This window comes from Triticum dicoccoides, chromosome 7B (genome assembly GCF_002162155.2).
Source record: "Triticum dicoccoides isolate Atlit2015 ecotype Zavitan chromosome 7B, WEW_v2.0, whole genome shotgun sequence".
NCBI classification, from domain to species: Eukaryota; Viridiplantae; Streptophyta; class Magnoliopsida; order Poales; family Poaceae; genus Triticum; species Triticum dicoccoides.
The window spans coordinates 391,976,040-391,996,262 of record NC_041393.1 but is presented as its reverse complement, the minus strand read 5'-3'; the positions used below and the strand labels follow the sequence as shown (position 1 = coordinate 391,996,262).

At 47.3% G+C, this 20,223-nt stretch overlaps 1 protein-coding gene across 1 annotated transcript; it reads right to left on the bottom strand.

Moving 5' to 3' along the window:
• Window positions 1-4,128: 4,128 nt before the first annotated feature.
• LOC119336948 (external alternative NAD(P)H-ubiquinone oxidoreductase B2, mitochondrial-like) lies at window positions 4,129-9,604 on the bottom strand. The gene is made up of 10 exons (XM_037609039.1): window positions 9,406-9,604; window positions 7,584-7,839; window positions 7,066-7,272; window positions 6,577-6,827; window positions 6,168-6,384; window positions 5,978-6,082; window positions 5,320-5,592; window positions 5,091-5,212; window positions 4,699-4,818; window positions 4,129-4,590 (listed from the first exon to the last, which is right to left on the bottom strand). Exons 1-10 carry the CDS (start codon window positions 9,495-9,497, stop codon window positions 4,503-4,505), a joined length of 1,731 nt encoding a protein of 576 aa, XP_037464936.1. The 5' UTR covers window positions 9,498-9,604; the 3' UTR covers window positions 4,129-4,502.
• Window positions 9,605-20,223: the final 10,619 nt, after the last annotated feature.

Here is a 20,223-nt window from a genome sequence, read left to right as displayed (position 1 = left end):
GAACATGGATAATTTTATGCTTGAGTAGACGTTCAACATGCAATTGAAACTGAATAAATATATCAAACACATCAGATTTGCACTTAAGAAGAGAAAGTCATGTGAAACGACTATAGGCATCAACAAAACTGACATAGTAGTTGTGACCACTAACAGATGTTTGTGCTGGACCCCACACATCAGAAAACACAATTTTAAGAGGACTCTTTACTTCTCTAGTAGATGAAACAAAAGGTAGCTGATGACTTTTGCCTTGTTGACAGGCATCACACACGGACATCTCTTTATTGCTATACTCTAATGGCAGCTCATGGCGGTGGAGTATGTGGCGAACGATGGGTGTGGCAGGATGACCAAAGCGAGAGTGCCACTGAGAAGGTGACACACGAACACCGCTGAAGACGCACGGGGCGGATGGATCCTCCAAACGGTACAAGCCTTGGCTCAAGCGGCCAGTAAGCAGAACATCCCGGGTTGCTCGGTCCTTAACAAAAAGATTTAAAGGGTGAAATTCACATAGGAGATGATTATCAAGGGTGAGCTTAGGACAGATAAAAGATTACGAGTCACTGAGGGAACCCGCAAAACATTACGAAGCTGGAGCTGCCTAGAGGGATGACTAGTTAAAAGACATGCTTGGCCAATGTGAGAGATGGGCATACCTACACCATTGGCGGTGTGAACCTGATCGTGCCCGTAGTAGGGCTGGTAGGTGGAGAGTTTGTTGAGATCGTTGGTCATGTGATCCGTGGCACCTGTGTCCATGTACCAGGCTGGATCAACAGGATAGGATGGCGTGTACCCCTGGTCGACACGCGGGTCCTTGCCCTTGGCGGCGATGTGGGCGGTCGGGGCTGCGGCGGGGGGACCAAAGTCTGCCATCACAAAATTGGCGCTCGTTGCCCTTGCCGTCGTTGCCGATGCCAAGGAAGCTCCTCTGAAAGCGGCGATGACACTTGGAGGCGACATGGCGTTCACGACCGCATAGCCGGCATACCACCCGAGTGTTAGGGCCCCCACCCAAGGTCGATGCAGGGGGCGGGGCAGGCTTGCTAGATGACGGGGCAGGGGGACGCTGGCCGCGAGAAGCCCAGAAGGCCGCCAGCTGGGATGTGATGGTGGCGGAGGAGCGACGAGCCTTGACGCGCTGCTCGGTGAAGAGAAGTCGTGAGTAGTGCTCGTGCGGGGGCATCACTGGCTTGGCGTTGTGAACAGCCTCGACGAGATTTTCGTAGTCGGCGTCGAGGCATTTGATGACAAAGCCAGCAAACTCCTCGTGGCTGAGCGGCCGACCGATAGAGGTGAGTGTGTCCGCCAACACCTTCATCTTGTTGAAGTAGGTCGTGGTGGAGGAGTCCAGCTTCTTAATGTCGGCGAGCTCGCTGCGAAGGGCCATCGAGCGGGAGGTAGAGACCTGGGCAAAGGCGTGCTCCAGGGTCGTCCAGGCGTCCATGGAGGTGGCGGCGAAGAGACAGAGACTAGCGATCCCGTCGCCAAGGGAGCCCTGGATGGCAGAGAGGATCGCCTGGTCCTGCTGCACCCACATACGGTGTTCCGGGTTAATGGTCGGGCCGTGTACGATAGGGATGATCTGCGGAGGCCATGTTAGCGAACCGTCCGCAAACCCTAGGAGAGGCCGGCTGCGGAGCAGCGGTAGGACCTTGGCGCGCCAGAATAGGTAGTTGTCCGGTGTGAGTCTGATGGCGATCAAGTTGTCGAAGTGGAATGGCCCGACAGGCGTGATGACGCCAGCAGCAGGGGCGGCAGTCGGCGGAGCCGCAGCAGGAACCACAGCCGCGACCGATGCCGCGGGTGGCGGCGCGGGAACGATCGGGATCACGGCCGCGGGTGGTGCCGTGAGCGAGGCCGCGGGTGGCTCCGCGGGCAGCGCCTCCCCCGAGGTTGCCAGAATGACGGCGAGTGTCGAGGAGGATCCAGAGGGGGCATCACAGGCGGCGGCGGCGCGACTGGTGCTGAGGCCGTCGCGGGCAGTGAGAGCGGGATCGGCGCTGAAAGCATAGAGCCGACGGCGGTGGTGCCGAAGAACTGAGGCACCGACGGAGCCAGGGGAGGGCGGCAAGCGACGCGGGGATTGATCCGGAGCTGGCGGCGCCCGAAGCGGAAGTGGTCATGGCGTCGGCAGCAGCAACCCTAGGGTTTAGGGTTTTGGTGGTGCGGCGGCGGCGGGTGGAGTAGAGGATCTAGATTAGACTCGATACCATGTAAAACGTAGGTTTTGGAGAAACTGGCTCAACCCTCCATGGGGTGGCCTATCTCTCTCACACACAAGTCCTATACCAATATGGTATGGATTACATAATAAGGTTACAATACAAAGTCTAACATTCAGCAAAGGGAGAAGTATATTTTTCGTCCCTCAATTCTTTCGAAAATATAGAAATGGACCCTCAATTAGAAAACCAGCAACCTTCAGTCCCTCAATTTTTAAAACCGGATAAATTTAGTCCCTCATGTCACAATGAGTTGTTTCCTTCGGACGAAAGTGGTTTTGACTTAGCTGGCTAGTGTGGGCCCACCTCATCCACCCATTTTTGTTCACTTTAATTCTTAATGGCAGCCGACATCACGCAACAGCGCCGGCGGCGGGCAGCGAATAGGCTCCAGGCGACTCGGCCGGACGAAGTGCGGTGCCACCATAAGCGACGGCAGCTCAGTAACTGGCTACGCGGCATGACGAGTGGGATGAGCAATGTCCGTCGCTGGTGTACTAGCTAATGTAGTTCTTCCTGCTGTGATATTGTTGTGTAAAGCTAGCCCCGTACTAGCTCATCAATCAGGTCGCGTATAAAGCAAAGCTCTCCTGATGCGCTTCTGGCCGGTGCGTTTGCTGCGTACGTGCGAGTGCATCGACGTGCAGCGTGTCTACTACGAGCGGACCACATCACGCCAGCGCTGCAAGCCACCTCTCGGCGTCCATCAGGGTGGAACCCGGACGGTCGCGCCATCGGCAAAGTCTAACAGGCATATGGCGCAGCCGGCTCGACAGACGCCTGGTGCTACTGCTCTGCTTGTGCACCGGCGAGACGGCGGAGTGGGGGAGCGCGACAAGGGCCCTCGGCAACGCACAGCTTCCCCTGCTCCTCAGTTTTTACAGTATACCACTCCATGTTAGCAGAAAACCACCCACAATCGCACGAGGGACTAAACTTATCTGGTTTTGATAGTTGAGGGACTAACTTTTGCTGGTTTTGATAGTTGAGGGACTGAGTTTTGCTGGTTTTGAAGTTAAGGGACCATTTCTATACTTTTGAAAAAATAGAGGGACGAAAAATATACTTTTCCCTTCAGCAAAACCGTGAAGCTTCCATTTTGCTTGAGGGAATTGATCGAATTTGGGTCTTATTAATTTACGGTAATGATAACTGACAAATGTCAGCTGGGAGGGGATGACCAGCTAACTTTTTTGTGTGGCAACTTTATCTGGTATGGTACGAGATGGCAATCCTGCCGTTTTTGTCGTAAAATTTCTCTTCCCAAAAATTGCAATACGTTTGTGACTGCCAACCCCATACAACTAAACTTGTCATCTAAAACGTTTACAAATACCAACCTTTCCGGTGAACATTCCCAAAAATTGCCATACGTTTCTGGCTGCCAACCCCATGTTTCTGACTGCCAACCCCATAGAACTAAACTCGTCATCTAAAACGTTTGTAAATACCAACCTTTCCCAGTGAACATTCACCAGATATTGCGGTCCTTAACTTATGGACTGCGTCTATTCAGTTTGCCCTTTATTCGGGGGAATTGTTTATCCACCAACGGTTGGTTGTGTTCCATGTAGTACCAACTAAACAGTGAATAAATAATGAGAACAGTGAATAAATAATGAGAACAGTGAATAAATAATGAGAACCACCTAAACCTCCTTCGCAGATAGCAGGGTTTTCGAAGGGGATATTTGAACTGGAACAACTCAAGAGCGTAAACCTTTATAGACTGGAACACTCCAGATTCGTCGACTGCAAAACAACACTCTTTAACTTTTCTTCATCTTTACTAGTACTCCAGTCAACAAACCACCCACTTAACCAGAACTTGGAAAAAGGGCAGATCGAGGCCCGAAACATGCAGAGCCAGTAGAAGTTTTGCTAGTCACAAACATAATTCACGTAAACAGTGTTTCACAGCACAAAATCTGGTGTCCACATCAACAGCATTTCGCATGACAAAATCAGGCCTCCGCACAAACAGGATTTTTCAGAACAAAAACAGGTCCAAACTGGCCCTTTGCACATCTTTGTGGTAAATGGACTACAAAATTAATCTGCGGGTTTGCGCATGCCGCAGAAGTAGAACTCTCGAGAGTAAAAAGGTACAAAGGAATTTTCTCCGTGGAGCACTAGGGAAATGCAGGGTTACTTTTATTCTTTCCCCGACAAAAAAGATTATATGCATCTGCAAGAACAGACTTGGGTGGAAGGTACCACTACTGGCCTTAGCCTCTGTATATACCGCAAGCAAAATCATATCTCCTTTGACTATATGCCGCTCGAGTCCCTACCGAAGATGAAGCGACGGCCCCAGTCAGATATCACCAGTGCCCTCGTGCGCCAGCTTATTTGTTTGCTGAACTCATATAAAAGAGGAGGGGGAAACCAAGTGTTAAGTTAGATACAAAGGTAGGTGATTGCGCAGTCTGACTTTCTCGTCATCAAAAAGGAAACAGACACTTACGTTGCGTAGACAGAATACCAGAGCCACTGTGAGCTGTGGCCAATGGAGACCCAGTCACCCGGGAGCTGTGCAGCAGTTTGCTCCCCTCCTAGTGGAGCAAACTGGCCTAAATGCCTGTACCTGGAGGAATCAGCAAAGCAATAGTATCAGCCAACAGACAAGAAAGAAAATAAGGCAACCAGGTATGAGCAGTTGCACGTGCAAGCAGCCTAAATTATTCTGTTATCGACATATTTCGATCTTCAATTTTCTTTTCAACTGCTTTCCGGATTCAACATAATCATTGCTAGCAGTTACTTCACATGAATAACTACAGTGCATTCTTGTCAGAATGAAGATACCAAAATGATTAGGAAAAGAAATGAGCTGACAAATGATGCAAAATAAAGCACCTGAAGGGGTTGAAACGATGACGGCCTTCTCCCCTAATGCGGATTGGTCCTTCAGGATTTTGTTCAGCAGTCTGCATCTTGTTAAAGCATGTCGCAAGATACTGTCCTTGCTGTGCAGCAACCTGACAGAACAAACTAGTTAGAACTAAAAAAGCGATGAATTTTAACTCAAGTGGTTGCTTTGGAACTTTGTGCATTGTAAAATTCCAATAGACAAAAAAAGGGAAACCTGAGCTGTTGCAGGTAGATTCTTGACTTGTGAATCCACGAGTGAAAGAGCCTTCTTAAACTCTTCAATGTTCAGCTCTACAGATTCCTTTTCGGTGTCACCTTTGCCAGTTCTTATTAAATCTGCAATTCCGTTCAGTTGCTTGCTCTTCATGTATAGTTTTACTTGCGGATATCTCACGTAGATATCCTCCAGGATGTCTTGGATTTCTTTCACAGTCAAGGTTCCAGATTTATCTTTGTCTGCAACTCTGAATATTTCTGAGATGTCCTCCTGCAAGCATTAGACACCAAGAACATAAATTCCTGAATGGTACCAAATACAATTCGCAAATGATCAACAAAGTCACTATGATGTATTGACATGTAGCTATAATGCACCAAAAAAGGATATGGATACGGTAGCACTGGATGAGTCTAAACAGCTAATATAGCAGTTCAAGTATCCTAGCGAAAGTATTCAACAATACATATCAAATATGTTTGTAGCATTTATGTGAATCCTCATCTACTACATATACAATGAAGATAATCTCAAGAATTTTACTACTAGTTAAATGGCACATAGGGGTTTGAGAAGAAAACCCTTTTCTATCCACATGGAAAATAGGGGAGAATCACAGCACCAAAAGGAACACATAACAAATGATATTGCTTACCATTACTCTCCGCTGGTTTATGGTAGCACAGTCACCTACTGCATAAACATCATCACATTCACGCACCCTTAGCCATTCATCAGTAGCGAGGACACGACGATTAGCCTGTATATGCAGAGAAATGATTCATTGGCTAGCTGAACTGACAGAAGGATACATAGCCAACTCCAAAAGAAAAAGGTCTATATACCTGGCCAATTTGTTTCATGAAGTCCACAACGAATGGGCGGGTCCCAATACCAGTGGACCAGACAGCCATTCCGTAAGGAACTGCAATATCGCCAGTAGCTGGATTTTGCATGGTAATTGCATCCTTAGAAACCTTCACAACTTTATATCCAGTTTTTACATCAATGCCGTCCCTTCCAAACTTGTCCTCAGCAAAGTTGGTAATTCTCTTGTCGAACCTTTTTCAGTGAAGAAACAATTGTTATTTTGTTAGCCTAGGAAGTAATGTTACGTCATATATGAGGTGATGATGTGTTTCCATACTGTTGGGGGTAGATTACATGAGCAAAAAGGTGGCAACCTAGTGTAAAGCGGTAGGAACTTTCAGTTCATAAAGCATCAAAAGTAAGAGAGGACCGGTTTGGCCTTACATAGTCAGTATGTGATCTGCAGCTTCGATCAGTGATATCTTGACAAGATGCTGAATAGAAGGATAGAGCTTGGATAGATCTTCAGTAACAAAATCATGCAACTCTGCCGCAAATTCAACACCTGTAGGTCCACCTCCCACAACAACAAAGTGAAGATTCTTCTTCCTCTCTTCTTCATTAAGGTATGGGAGGCTTGCCTTCTCAAAGCAGTCCATCACACTCCTTCGGATCTTTTGGGCATCTTCCACTTCCTGTGAATATAATAGGACCATATGAATGGAGCGATAAGGGCAGAAGCTTAGAAACAACTAAAATGCAGTAAGATCATTTAAAAGACTAACATAACTATTAATCTTACACAACATAACTGAATGGTTTGAACCAGGTTCATTCCTTTGTCAGACGTGTATATAAATAAAGCAGATTAATGTAGTTATGGACCTAAAACTGGAGGCAAATTTATTTCATACAAACCATACGAAAGCTTACCTTCAGAAAGTGGCAATTCTCTGTCACACCGGGAGTATTGAATGTGTTAGACCTAGCTCCAACCGCTACCACCAGATAGTCGTAGTCAACTAAGAACTCGCCATTTCCATCAAGATTTGTCCCCATATTTGAGCGGCAGTGAATCTTCTTGTTTGCTGGATCAATCTTGAAGCACTCTGCTTCCCAGAATTTGAAGTCTCCACCTTTCTGTCAGAGTATTAAGAACGAACGTTAATTCATTTGGCACATAATTAATCATCTGACTGAGCTATGAACGGATGTAGTGTTCAAGTATGAAATATGACTATTCCCTAACAGGTCAAACTTGTAGATAATGAACTTCACTATTGGGATTCAAGATAGGTCTTGAGCAAGATGAGCAAGGTCAGGAATTTTGTTGTACCATCGCGAAAACAAACCATTCCAGTATTTCGAGTACATGGCATTCAGGAGGTTGTGAAAGAAGTAAAGGTTCTATTGTTCAACAAGTTCCCTGAAATTTATGGAAGCAATCATACCTTCTCCAGAATCCTACGGATTGGCTCAACAACGCTCCTTGGTTCTACTGTTCCACAGGTAACACTTGGGAGCAAGGGTGTGAATGCAAAGTAGTTCCGAGGTGAAATGACCTGGACATCGTACAGTTTGCTATCAAGATTCCTCAGGAATGTGGTGCCAGCCCAGCCAGTTCCAAGAACCACTACTTTCTTCTTTTTAAATCCTTGGGGCTGGTCCGGCTGAGAGTCCGCATATGCGACGAGGCCTCCTCCACTACTGCAAATTCAGCAGACCAAAAATCAGCAGGTTTGCAAATAGGACAGCTGTTCTAGCAATGCAAAACATTTATAAGTTCTTGGAATTATTCAGCCATCTTAAATGACCTCATTTGTGTGTTCTACGTTGAAGCCGCCCTTAATTAAAAAATTATAATAAGATAGATGTTCTAGTAATACAAAACATTTAGGAGTTTACAGAAGTAATTCTTTTCAAGGAACATCATCAGTGTGTTTTACATCGAAGGCACCGCTTACTGAAAAATATTCTTTAAGTTGTGATTGAATTACATCGCTGCAAACAACGGAAATGTTAAAATTGAACAAGACAAGGACAATATCCATTTTTCCTGAAAAGAGGGAGTGTGCCCGGTCTCTGCAAAGACAAGGACAATCATATATGCTCAGAAAATTAATCCTATAGCCCAATCATCTACCATTGGCGTCTTCTTCTATGAAGCTACCAATGTCATTTTTAACAGCTGCACTTCTGTATACCTCATAGCAGGAGAAGTCCATGCCTTGCAGCTTTGCACAAAATACGCATTTTGTGATGGCATTGGATCAATCACAGCCCAAGACTACTTAGACAAGGGACCTCTTTAATTTAGTTCTTTCATACACTCAAAATTAGCATAATACTAACATTTATTTAGAATTTTTTTAGACATTGCAGAGAACAAATAAAAAGCATGTTGCAGCCGAATCATTAACCAAGAAAATCACATTGAAGAAATGTATTATTCAATAAGTCCAGCATTTGCCTAGCAGTCCAATGCCAAATATAAAATGGCAATCAGCACATGGCACCAACTCACCAAATCATAATGTATTCACGACCCCGCTCTTAAATATTCCAAGTATTGTTTTATAGAGAATACACACAATTGGTATTAACAAAATACTGAAACCAAGACGAAGAAATCAAGGGCAATTTTTCTTCTTGTTGGCCACATGGACCATGGCAAGAATATTCAGCAGGCATACGAGGTCCACAGCGATGTAGGGGACACATGAGATTCGAGAAGTAGCTGGAAAACGAGGGCCCGGTCGAAACAGGTGGGGAGAAGGATGAGTTTAACTATTTTCTTCCCATTTCATGACTCTATCCTTATATTTTCCCCCTCATTTTCTAGCATTCTGAAATCTGGTAAAACAGAGATACCCTCTGATGGAGAATCGATCTAGGTAGAGCTATTAGGTGAGCTCTGAATCCCGTTAATACCCAAGGCGATATCGAACTGAGACAAGAGTTTCGGCGGCTCAGAGGATGAGAAACCGCAGCAACCACCGAATATTTCTATAGCGGGATCCCCGAACGAAACGATGAAGGCATCGAATATTATCTTCTTTTTTTCTGAACAAAGAAAAGAAAACCCGAGAAAAATGACAGGACGCTCCAAAAATTCGTGCCCAACATTTGCGTCGACCGCGAAAATGCTGCTGCAGTCTAGCGGCCACGCGAGGTATGCAGTGGCAGCAGATCCGATCGAAATCCCCAAGCGCCAGCGCAAAGAGGGAGGGGGGAAATTAGCGGGCGGAGAAAGGGAAAGGAAGCAGGAGGGACCTTGCGGCGAGGACGACGACGAGGCCGGTGAAGGTGGGGCGGTTGTTGAAGGCCCGGGACGCGCTCTCCCACGCGAACGCCGTCCACCTCATCTCTCCTTCTCTCTCCCTCCTCCCCTACGCTTTGGTATTCCTCCGGGGCTCCGGCGATCCTGGAACGTACTACTAGCAGGAGCTGTATAGAAGAAAAGAAATGGCCACCTCGTCCGCCTCGCCCGTGAACTGCTTATATGCTGCGGGTACGCGTCTACACTTTTTCCTCCCGTGGTTGGCGCCGTGTTGGTGGCGGTGCGGCGGGGGGTTGGTGTGACTGGTGGGTGGGCCCGGGCGGAAGGAACATGGGTCGTCAGTTCCGGACCTGAGGTAGACACACGTGGTTGGCATGCTAAAGCGGCCTCGCCCAACGCCCGTTCTCTCCCTCCCTCCTCCCTTTCTATCGGACCGACGGCTAGCGCGAGAGGGATCGATCCTGCCTGCCCACTGTCGCGAACCCCCGACGGCGACACGTCGGTTCATGGTTCGTCCGGGCCAGTCGTCGCATCCGCGCTGTCGCTGTGGAACAGCCGCCTCCAGACTTGTCATTTTTTCCAAAGTTTTCAGTTTGGATTTTTCATTTCTCCCCAAGTTTTAAATTGTAATTCCACTTACGCGAAAGGCAGTGAAAGGCCGGTCATACGGCAGACGAACGCACTGCCGACGTGGTAAAAACAGTACTACTGGCTGATTCCTGACTTGTGTCCCAAGAAGATGGAGGAGTATATTCTCATGTTCGCCTGGCTCCTCTCTTTCTAGAACGTGCATATGGCGCCCCTCAACCGCTGGACAAACAGCGCAGCGGAGAGAGAGAGACGCAGGCGGCGAATCCTACAACGAGCTGTCTGGCTGGCTGGATCCATCCCTTGACGTCCGGGGCAAGAAAGAAAGATTCCAGAGGAACTCCGCGGGCACCGGCAAAATACCAAATACAAGTACAACAACGTACGGGATGCGCCCGCCCTGTTTGGTGGCCTGGCCACGTTCTCCGGGACCGGAAATAGCGTATCTCTTTTCGTGGGGGGCGGGTTTGGCTAGCGACCAAAACCTAGCCGCCGCCGCCAAGAGAGCCATCTTTCCGGCGCCGTTTTCCGGTTGCTCTCCTCCGCCGGCGACCTCTTGGTCGTCGGTCGTGAGGGGGGTCGCCGGATCCCGTGCGTGCGGATCGTTTTTGCTTTAGGTTTAGAGCCCTAATAGCCTAGGTTTTTAGATCGCCCGACGTCTTGGCTTCGACGGCGGCGACGGCGATGCTGAATAAAGAAGCTCCAGGTTCTTCTCCGGCGAGGCGATCGTCTCTTTGCTCGGTGATGGATTTGGGAACCAGTCTGTTCAAGCGGGAATATCGTGGCGGCGACGGCATCCTTGTGGTGGACTTGTGTCCTCGGGCTCCGCCGTTGCGACGACGTCTGCTCCAGCGTCGGCGCGAAGCTTGGAAGGTAGTTCGGGAGCAGATGCAGATTGTGATCTGCATCGACGACATCTGGAAGACAGAACGTGTGCTGAGTTCGTGGTTGATGGATGGCAGGTATGGTTTCCTACTTCGGTGTCTTAGTCGTTGTGGAGTCTTAGATCTTGAGTTCGATAGCGTGTCCGGGGTGTTGCCCCGGTCCGATTCGTTCAAGGGCAATGGCTTCATCTTTGGTGAGCCACTTTGGAGGTCCGCAAAGCTGCATATCAGCGATGGAGCCGCGTCGAGCTCGGGTGAGGAGGTGATCCGACATTTTTTTCTTTGGTGGCTCCTGTGGTGGTGCCGGAGGCAAGTGACGGACGTTGGTGTCAAGCTTAGCAAGCTATCTTTTCAGTTTTGTCATGTCGGTCTTTACGTGACTTGTAATTTGATCTTTATGATATGAATGAGACATGTATTACCATGCAAAAAAAAAAGATGGACGGACACACGCACGCGGAGAGGGAACGTGAATCACAGAGGCAGCAACAACGGCTTCCTTCCTCCCCCTTGACCACCGCCGTTCACCAGCCCGTACGTGACATGCGCCACATGCCGCGCAAAAGAGCTTCCTTGGTCGCCGCCTCGTTGTCAGCTGCCAGCGGTGAGGGAACGGGAAAATATTTGGACTTGTTTCGTTACCTGCATCATTTCTCGTCCATTTACATACTTATTTCGGAGTTGGGCCTGGTTGAGCAAATGCAGTTCAAAAATCAACACTGCATTTAATTTGGTTGCCTGCATGTTCTTCTCCTACATCGTAACGATGCCTTTACGCATCAGTTTGGTTGCTCGCATTGTATGTGCTCACACAGGAGCACATTGTTTGGTTATGTATGAGCATAGAGTTATGCTCACCTTGTATCCTACCTGATGAGCTTATCAATACTACTACACCTTACACACGATCACATCGAGCACACCAACGCCACAACAGTGCTCTGACGATGAACTGGACGAAGATGATGAAGTTCTTCAGCCCTAACAGTCGATCCACCTTGCCAACCTCAACGTTGTTGCATGAATGCTCTCGCACATACTTGGAGTAAGCATCTTCTGTCGTCTGCCTAGTCTTAAACCCTCCTCTGTGGTTGTTGTCGTTGTACCCTGAAACTTGTTTGTTGCAAGCTTTTCATGAACTGTAAACCCCTGGAACCCTACCTTCGAACACCACATACCACTTGCCCTGGCTGTGCAAACGAGCAATAAGTTCAAGCAATAAGCATTGGAACACACAACAACAAGCAATGAAGAACTCTAGGAGCAAGCAATGGAGCAGAAGAGCATTAGTAAGCATGCATGATCATAGCAAGTTCAACCTAGCACTACTTTGGTGTCCTCCTACCACCACATCCGAAAGAGGTGTCATCCTACCACTGCAAATTCGTGATCACCGCGAGGATCACCATGAGGGGTTAGTATATACCATCTCATCAAAATATACAGACCATAAAATTGCTTTCAAGCCCTAACTACACAAAATATGTGTCGTCATTGTCGATGTCATCCTTGTCACCATCGCCGTCGAGGATCATGCACGCCGTTGCCACCAGCAGAAGCAACATTAGTAGTAGTGCTTGCCCGCCAGGTCCTCAGCCAGAGCACCCAGTGGGCTGGTCCCATGGCAACAAACCCAACACACTGGGCTTTGTTGTCCAGCAGGTGGCTGAGAGCCACCATGAGAGCCTCTGGGCTGAAGCCAATCTGCTCCATGACGGTGCCGTAGAGCTTAGGGTGGACGTCCACACTCTTGCTCTCCCAGATGGTGGTAGCCACCTCCTTCACTACCTCAGTCATGGTGCTGAAGACGATCGGCTCCTCCTCCATGAAGCCTGCCAGCTTTCTCTTCCTATCAAGCACAGGAACATGCTCACCATCCTTCTCAGGAGCATCAACGTTGATGGTGTCTGACTCCTGGGTGTCTAGATACTCCGGCATTGGCGAGCCCAGCGGCTGACCAGAGCCCATGGCATGCTTACCGGTTGCCAGCCCGAAGGACAAGATCTGCTGCATCTGGTGGTAGTTTTGGATAGGGGTGTTGAGGAACTCTGCGTCCTTGGGGTGAGCCTAAGAAGAAACAGGGCAGAGAGGTTAGTTAGTATGGCAATGGTTCATAAGCTTGAACTGCTGGTCTGTTAGAATGGCATGGTTTGTGAGCTAACCGCGATGTGGCCTTGGTAGTGCTCTGGCTCTAGAAGGATCGAGCATGTGTCCTCACCCCATGAAGCACCGCTGAGGTCTCTGAGCTTGGACGCGGTCATCCACCCCGCTCTTCACTTCCTCAGGTGGTTGTACACCTAGGTCGACGTGACCTCCTGTCCACAGAAGTCGAACACCTGCTTTGCAACAAGGTTCAAGTGCACCTCCTTGAAGCCCTTGTCAGTCCTCACCCCACTAGCTATGATCTCACACATCTTGTTAAGCACAAAAGTGCAGATGAACGACTGCCATTTCATGTTGTTCCCTATGCCATCCTTCTTCTCCTTTGTTGCTGCCTTTTGAGCAGCAGCGTGAGCAACAACATTGGGCTGAGCCAGCACAAATGGAGGAACCGTAGGCGGCACCTCAAAAACCTCTGAATTAGGAGGCATCTGGTCCATAGGAGGCTGGGTGTCCTTGACATAGGACGGCAGGAACTGACTCTCGGAAAGCACGATGGCATGTCTAAACTCCTACGTTTGCGTCGTCATGTCCTACAAATGTAAGCGTGATACGTCCATTTTGCATCATGCTTTTATATTGATATTTATTGCATTATGGGCTGTTATTACACATTATATCACAATACTTATGCCTTTTCTCTCTTATTTTATAAGGTTTACATGAAGAGGGAGAATGCCGACAACTGGAATTCTGGACTGGAAAATGAGAAAATATTAGAGACCTATTCTACACAACTCCAAAAATCCTGAAACTTCACGGAGCATGTTTTTGGAATATATGAAAATATTGGGCGAAGAAAGTACCAAAGGGGGGCCACCAGCCAGCCACAAGGGTGGAGGGTGCGCCCCCCCATCCTTGTAGGCCCCCTGGTAGGCCTCTGACCTAGAAAAAATGAGGAGGAAGCTTTCAGGATGAAGTGCCACCGTCTCGAGGCGGAACCTGGGCAGAACCAATCTAGGGCTCCGACGAAGCTGATCTGCCGGGGAAACATCCCTCCGGGACGGGGAAATCGAAGCCATCGTCATCACCAACGATCCTCTCATTGAGAGGGGGTCAATCTCCATCGACATCTTCACCAGCACCATCTCCTCTTCAAACCCTAGTTCATCTCTTGTATTCGATCTTGGTCCTAAAACCTTAGATTGGTACCTGTGGGTTGCTAGTAGTGTTGATTACTCCTTGTATTTGATGCTAGTTGGTTTATCCGGTGGAAGATTGTATTTTCAGATCCTTGATGATAATTAATACTCCTCTGATCTTGATCATAAATATGTTTTGTGAGTAGTTACATTTGTTCCTGAGGACATGGGAGAAGTCTTGTTATAAGTAATCATGTGAATTTGGTATTCGTTCAATATTTTGATGAGATGTATGTTGTCTCTCCTCTAGTGGTGTTATGTGAATGTTGACTACATGACACTTCACCATTATTTGGGCCTAGGAGAAGGCATTGGGAAGTAATAAGTAGATGATGGGTTGCTATATTGACAGAAGCTTAAACCCTAGTTTATGCGTTGCTTCGTAAGGGGCTGATTTGGATCCATATGTTTCATGCTATGGTTATGTTTACCTTAATTCTTCTTTCGTAGTTGCGGATGCTTGTGAGAGGGGTTAATCATAAGTGGGAGGCTTGTCCAAGGAAGGGCAGCACCCAAGCACCAGTCCACCCACATATCAAATTATCAAAGTAACGAACGCAAATCATATGAGCATGATGAAAACTAACTTGACAACAATTCCCATGTGTCCTTGGGAGCGCTTTGCTTTATATAAGAGTTCATCCAGGCTTGTCCTTTGCTACAAAAAGGATTGGGCCACCTTGCTGCACCTTAGTTACTTTATTTACTTGTTACCTGTTAAAAATTATATTATCACAGAACTATCTGTTACCGATAATTTCAGTGCTTGGAGAGAATACCTTGCTGAAAACCACTTGTCATTTCCTTCTACTCCTCGTTGGGTTCAACACTCTTACTTATCGAAAGGACTACAATAGACCCCCTATACTTGTGGGTCATCAAGACTCTTTTCTAGCGCTGTTGGTGATATAACTATTGGTATGACCCGTCCAGGAGGGGCTGGGTTATACTTACAAATATTCTGGAAGCCCAAGACCAAGGATAGAGATGGCGGTTCAGTTAAAGGGCCCAAAGCCCAGAAATGACTTAAGGCCCGTAGTGATAAACCGCCATGTATGCGTGACTTGTATTGTAAGGCAAGAATAGTTAAGAGACCGAGTCAAACACTATTTATGAGCCATCCGGGACTCTGTAAGCCGCTGGGCGTCGACCTTTGTATATAAAGGGATGACCCGGCCGCGGTTCAGGACAAGTAACATCAACTCGAGAGCTAGGTCAAGCGATTCACTCCTTGGTTATCGAGACATAAGCAATCCCACTCAAAACTGGATCGTAGGCTTTTACCTTCACCGTAAGGGGCCGAACCAGTATAAACCTCTTGTCTTTGTCCCGATTAACCCCTTTAAGCTTCCTAGTTACGATGGCTCCACGACTAAGTCCTTTCACTAGGACATCTGCCGTGACAATTCCACGACAGCTGGCGCCCACCGTGGGGCCTGCACACGGTGGTGTTGATTTCTTGGAGGGATCTTAACTAGGGTTTCGAGAAGTTCACAAAATTCCCGAGGAAGGTTGAAAAGGATTTACATCAGTTTTGATCAAGATTGGAAATTATGGATTAATGGAGTTTATCCGGTCGGTTGGCAAGATCGCTTCCACTGTGAACCGCCGGTGCCACGCCGGCTCTCCGTGAGAGTTGCCAAAAACACCAAAACGCGCAAAGCCAAATCCCAATGAATCCATCAGATGAGACTACGGATCGGAAACTATTTGTGAACGTCAATGGGAATTAATGGTTAAAGACACGTCAAATGGATGAACACATCCTTCCACGACCCGGAAGTGGATCTCTACACGGGCTCCTAAAACGCCGTTGACCCGCCTTGACTGATGTCTAGCTCACGGTTGTTTCCTGCCTTCGCTCGCTCGCCGACCCGCCGTGGTTGACCCCGGGTAGCCACAGAGCCACCGCGTTGGGCCGCCGAGCCCTGTGAGTCGCCGTCCAATCGTCTCCCCGCATCGACCGTCCTTGAGCCGCCACGCCAGCCGGCCTTGAGCCGCCGCTGCCGTCGCTCGCCCTCATCGACCGGCTTCTGTGGAGACACTTGCCACCCAAATCTGCTCCATCCATACTGAGGACTGTCGAGTCGCCTGGCTGCACTCTGCTAGGATACCGCGGGCCTACTTGAATTGCCTCAATCTCGTCGGCCTCATCAGCCGTTGGGCCGCCTCATGCGCCACGACCCCTTCATTACCGCTGGTCCCGAGCCGCCGACGACGGGCTGCCGGCCGCTTCTTCAACTACTCCTTAAGTATCAAGCCGCTGATCTCCGCACTGAGTCGCCACAACATCGTGGCCGATGCTGCTGAGAGCTGTTTCTTTATGAGTCGCCCGGCGCCTCTCGGCTACAGGCGCGTCCAAACCTTCGGCGTTCTACCTTTGTGTCAGGCTTCCAGCGCCGCGTTACCGAGTCGCCAGACACATAGTGGTTTATTTCACTTACGACCCGCCGCTGCCACCACACCTCACCGGTGTCGCCCAAAAGCCGGCCTCGCCCCTCGGCTGGTCTGTTCCCCCTGCTTCGTGGCCGGGTCACCTATAACACGCAAAGTTGTTGGTAAAACCGCCTCTTCTACGGCGGGTCAACGTCAAGCCACTCTTGGTTTCTGCCACCCACTTCAATTGCAGCAGGTTGGGGTCTTCTCCGCGGTATACTTCACTAAATACTTGGAAGTTGCAGATATTAGACACGGAATTGGGTTCGATGTCTTGTGGGTGAAGATCAAAGAAATGCAACACATCTCTGAAGAATTTTGAGCCAGGTGGAGTGAAACCCCGGTTCATATGATCCGTGAAAACAACAACTTCTCCTTCTTGGGGCTGAGATAATTCTTCCTCCGGGTTAGGAGCACAATAAGTCATGACTTCTTTCTTCGGCAGATAGCCGGTCTTCACAAAGTCGTCAAGAGTGCTATCTGTGACAATGGATTTGACCCAATTGCAGGATGTGGGTGCTTTCGGTGCCATTGTGACGAAAGCCTAAGAGAGAGTAAAAAGTACCGGTTCAAATTTAAGCCGGGCAAGAAAAAGTATTATAGTGCATATTCAAGATGGCGGCTTATGAAGGGGCCTAATGGTATAAGAACAATTATGTTAAGATTATTTAAGCCACATAGGGTCTATAAGCCGTCAAGACTATTTAAGCCGCCGTCGGTGGTTCAAATTATCAATTGAGCATTGCCTCTGTAAAGCCGGTGATCAGAGTCGCCATGGCTAGATGAATCTAACAAGTGCAGATTTTTGCCTAAATGTTGTACAAACAGGTTTCAAAAATTGCAGCCATTATTTTGGTTCAAACAGATGTTCAGAAAAGAAAATTTTCTAGACCTAAAAACATGGCGCAGAGGAGTTCATGCATTCCAATGGGTATTCTTTACAAGGAAAGAAGATCTGCTAGTATCTAAAATGGATGCGGAGCAACTACCGCACGATATCTATGCAACTGTTGGATCAAAGAAACCACGACAGAAGCAAATGCGAAGAACTGGGATGAACAGGGAGCTGTACAGATGAACTCGCTAACCCTAGCATGGATCTATGGAGCAGAAAGGGAAAAACTTATTGCGATGGATCTGCTGCGGAGGGGCGCCACTGTTTTTTGGTCAAGTTCAGGTCGATGCAGCGGCCTAGGTCGACGGAGACGAGATGCGCTGCGGTGGCGGTGGCGGAGCTCCAGTGACAGATGGGGGCGAGAGGAAGAATACGCGGAAAGGGAATAATGAGGAAGACCTAGTCGGGTCTATTTATAAGGAAGGGCCACTAAAAGAGCGCGAAAAACGAGGAGGCCGAAAACATAAGTTATCCAACTACAAGGATGCCTCAATTTTCGGGATCGTCATCAAGACAAAGATCCATTGGGATACATTGAATAAAACGTGCTTTTATGACAGGTGACATCATGGCGGGTTACCACAAATCCAGAGGATGACATCATGGCGGGTTACAAAATTTTTATAAGAGCAGAAGATTTTTTCTTAAGTGGCGAAGATTGACATGAACCAGTTCAAATCAATCTGGGGCCTAATGTTGGGGATATAACTATTGGTATGACCCGCCCAGGAGGGGCCGGGTTATACTTATAAATATTCTGGAAGCCCAAGACCAAGGATAGAGATGGCGGTTCAGTTAAAGGGCCCAAAGCCCAGAGATGACTTAAGGCCCGTAGTGATAAACCGCCATGTATGCGTGACTTGTATTGTAAGGCAAGAATAGTTAAGAGATCGAGCCGGACACTGTTTATGAGCCGGCCGGGACTCTGTAAGCCGCTGGGCGTCGACCTCTGTATATAAAGGGACGACCCGGCGGCGGTTCAGGACAAGTAACATCAACTCGAGAGCTAGGTCAAGCGATTCACTCCCTGGTTATCGAGACATAAGCAATCCCACTCAAAACTGGATCGTAGGCTTTTACCTTCACCGTAAGGGGCCGAACCAGTATAAACCTCGTGTCCTTTTTCCCGATTAACCCCTTTAAGCTTCCTAGTTGCGATGGCTCCACAACTAAGTCCTTTCACTAGGACATCTGCCGTGACAATTCCACGACAGGCGCCATTGCCGGGGAGTGAAGCGCCTTTGGTAAGGAAACATTTATATAGTGTGCTGAAATTTACTGTCACTGGTTACTATGGAAAATAATCCTTTGAGGGGCTTGTTCGGGGTATCTTCACCTCGACCGGAAGAGCCAAGAGTTGCTCCTAAACCTACTGCACCTACTGAAAATATTTATTATGAAATTCCTTCGGGTATGATAGAGAAAGTGCTAGCTAATCCTTATGCAGGAGATGAAACATTACATCCCGATATGCACCTAATCTATGTGGATGAAGTTTGTGGATTATTTAAGCTGCAGGTATGCCCGAGGATGTTGTCAAGAAGAAGCTCTTCCCTTTATCTTTGAAGGTAAAGGCATTGACATGGTATAGGCTATGTGATGATATTAGATCATGGAACTACAAGCGATTGAAATTGGAATTTCATCAGAAGTTTTATCCTATGCATCTGGTTCATCATGATCAGAATTATATATATAATTTTTGGCCTCGTGAAGGAGAAAGTATCGCTCAAGCTTGGGGTAGGCTTAAGTCAATGTTATATTCATGCCCCGATCATGAGCTCTCAAGAGAAATTATTATTCAAAAAATTTATGCTCGGCTTTCTCATAATGATCGATCCATGCCCAATACTTCTTGTACTGGTTCCTATATGAAGAAGGATATTGAATTTAAATGAGACTTACTAGAAAGAATTAAACGCAACTCTAAAGATTGGGAACTCGCCAAAGGTAAAGAGTCAGGTATAAACCTTAAGTTTGATTCTGTTAAATCTTTTATGGATACCGATGCTTTTCATGATTTTAGCACTAAATATGGACTTGACTCTGAGATAGTAGCTTCTTTTTGTGAATCTTTTGCTACTCATGTTGATCTCCCTAAGGAGAAGTAGTTTAAATATCATCCTCCCATTGAAGTTAAAGTAGTAGAACCTATTAAAGTTGAAGAAGAAACTATTACTTATAATGTTGATACTATTGTTCCTATTGCTTATATTGAGAAACCACATTTTCCTGTTAGAATAAAGGATCATGCTAAAGCTTCAACTGTGGTCAACAAAAGTTATATTAGAACACCCAAACCCCCTGAGCAAATTAAAGTTGAACCTAGTATTGCTATGGCTAAAGATCTCTTGGTTGATAATATTGATGGGCATGTTATTTATTTCTGTGATGAAGCTGCTAGAATTGCCAAACCCGATATGAAAGATAAACATAGATCTATTGTTGGCATGCCTTTTGTTTCTATTAAAATAGGAGATCATTGTTATCATGGCTTATGTGATGTGGGTGCTAGTGTGAGTGTAATTCCTTATACCTTATATAAAGGAATTATGAATGATATTGCACCTGGTGAGATAGAAGATATTGATGTTACTATTAAGCTTGCTAATAGAGATACTATATCACCAATTGGGATTGTTAGAGATGTTGAAGTCCTGTCTGTGGAGATAAAATATCCTACTGATTTTCATGTTCTTGATTCCC

Bases quoted from the DNA above. Each gene is read 5' to 3' on its own strand.
- LOC119336948 (XM_037609039.1), bottom strand. From the start codon at position 9,497: ATGAGGTGGACGGCGTTCGCGTGGGAGAGCGCGTCCCGGGCCTTCAAC. The intron at 6,083-6,167 runs GTATATAGACCT...CTGCATATACAG, and splicing joins TCATGAAACAAATTGGCCAG to GCTAATCGTCGTGTCCTCGC. The intron at 5,213-5,319 runs GTTTCCCTTTTT...TTGTTCTGTCAG, and splicing joins ATCTACCTGCAACAGCTCAG to GTTGCTGCACAGCAAGGACA.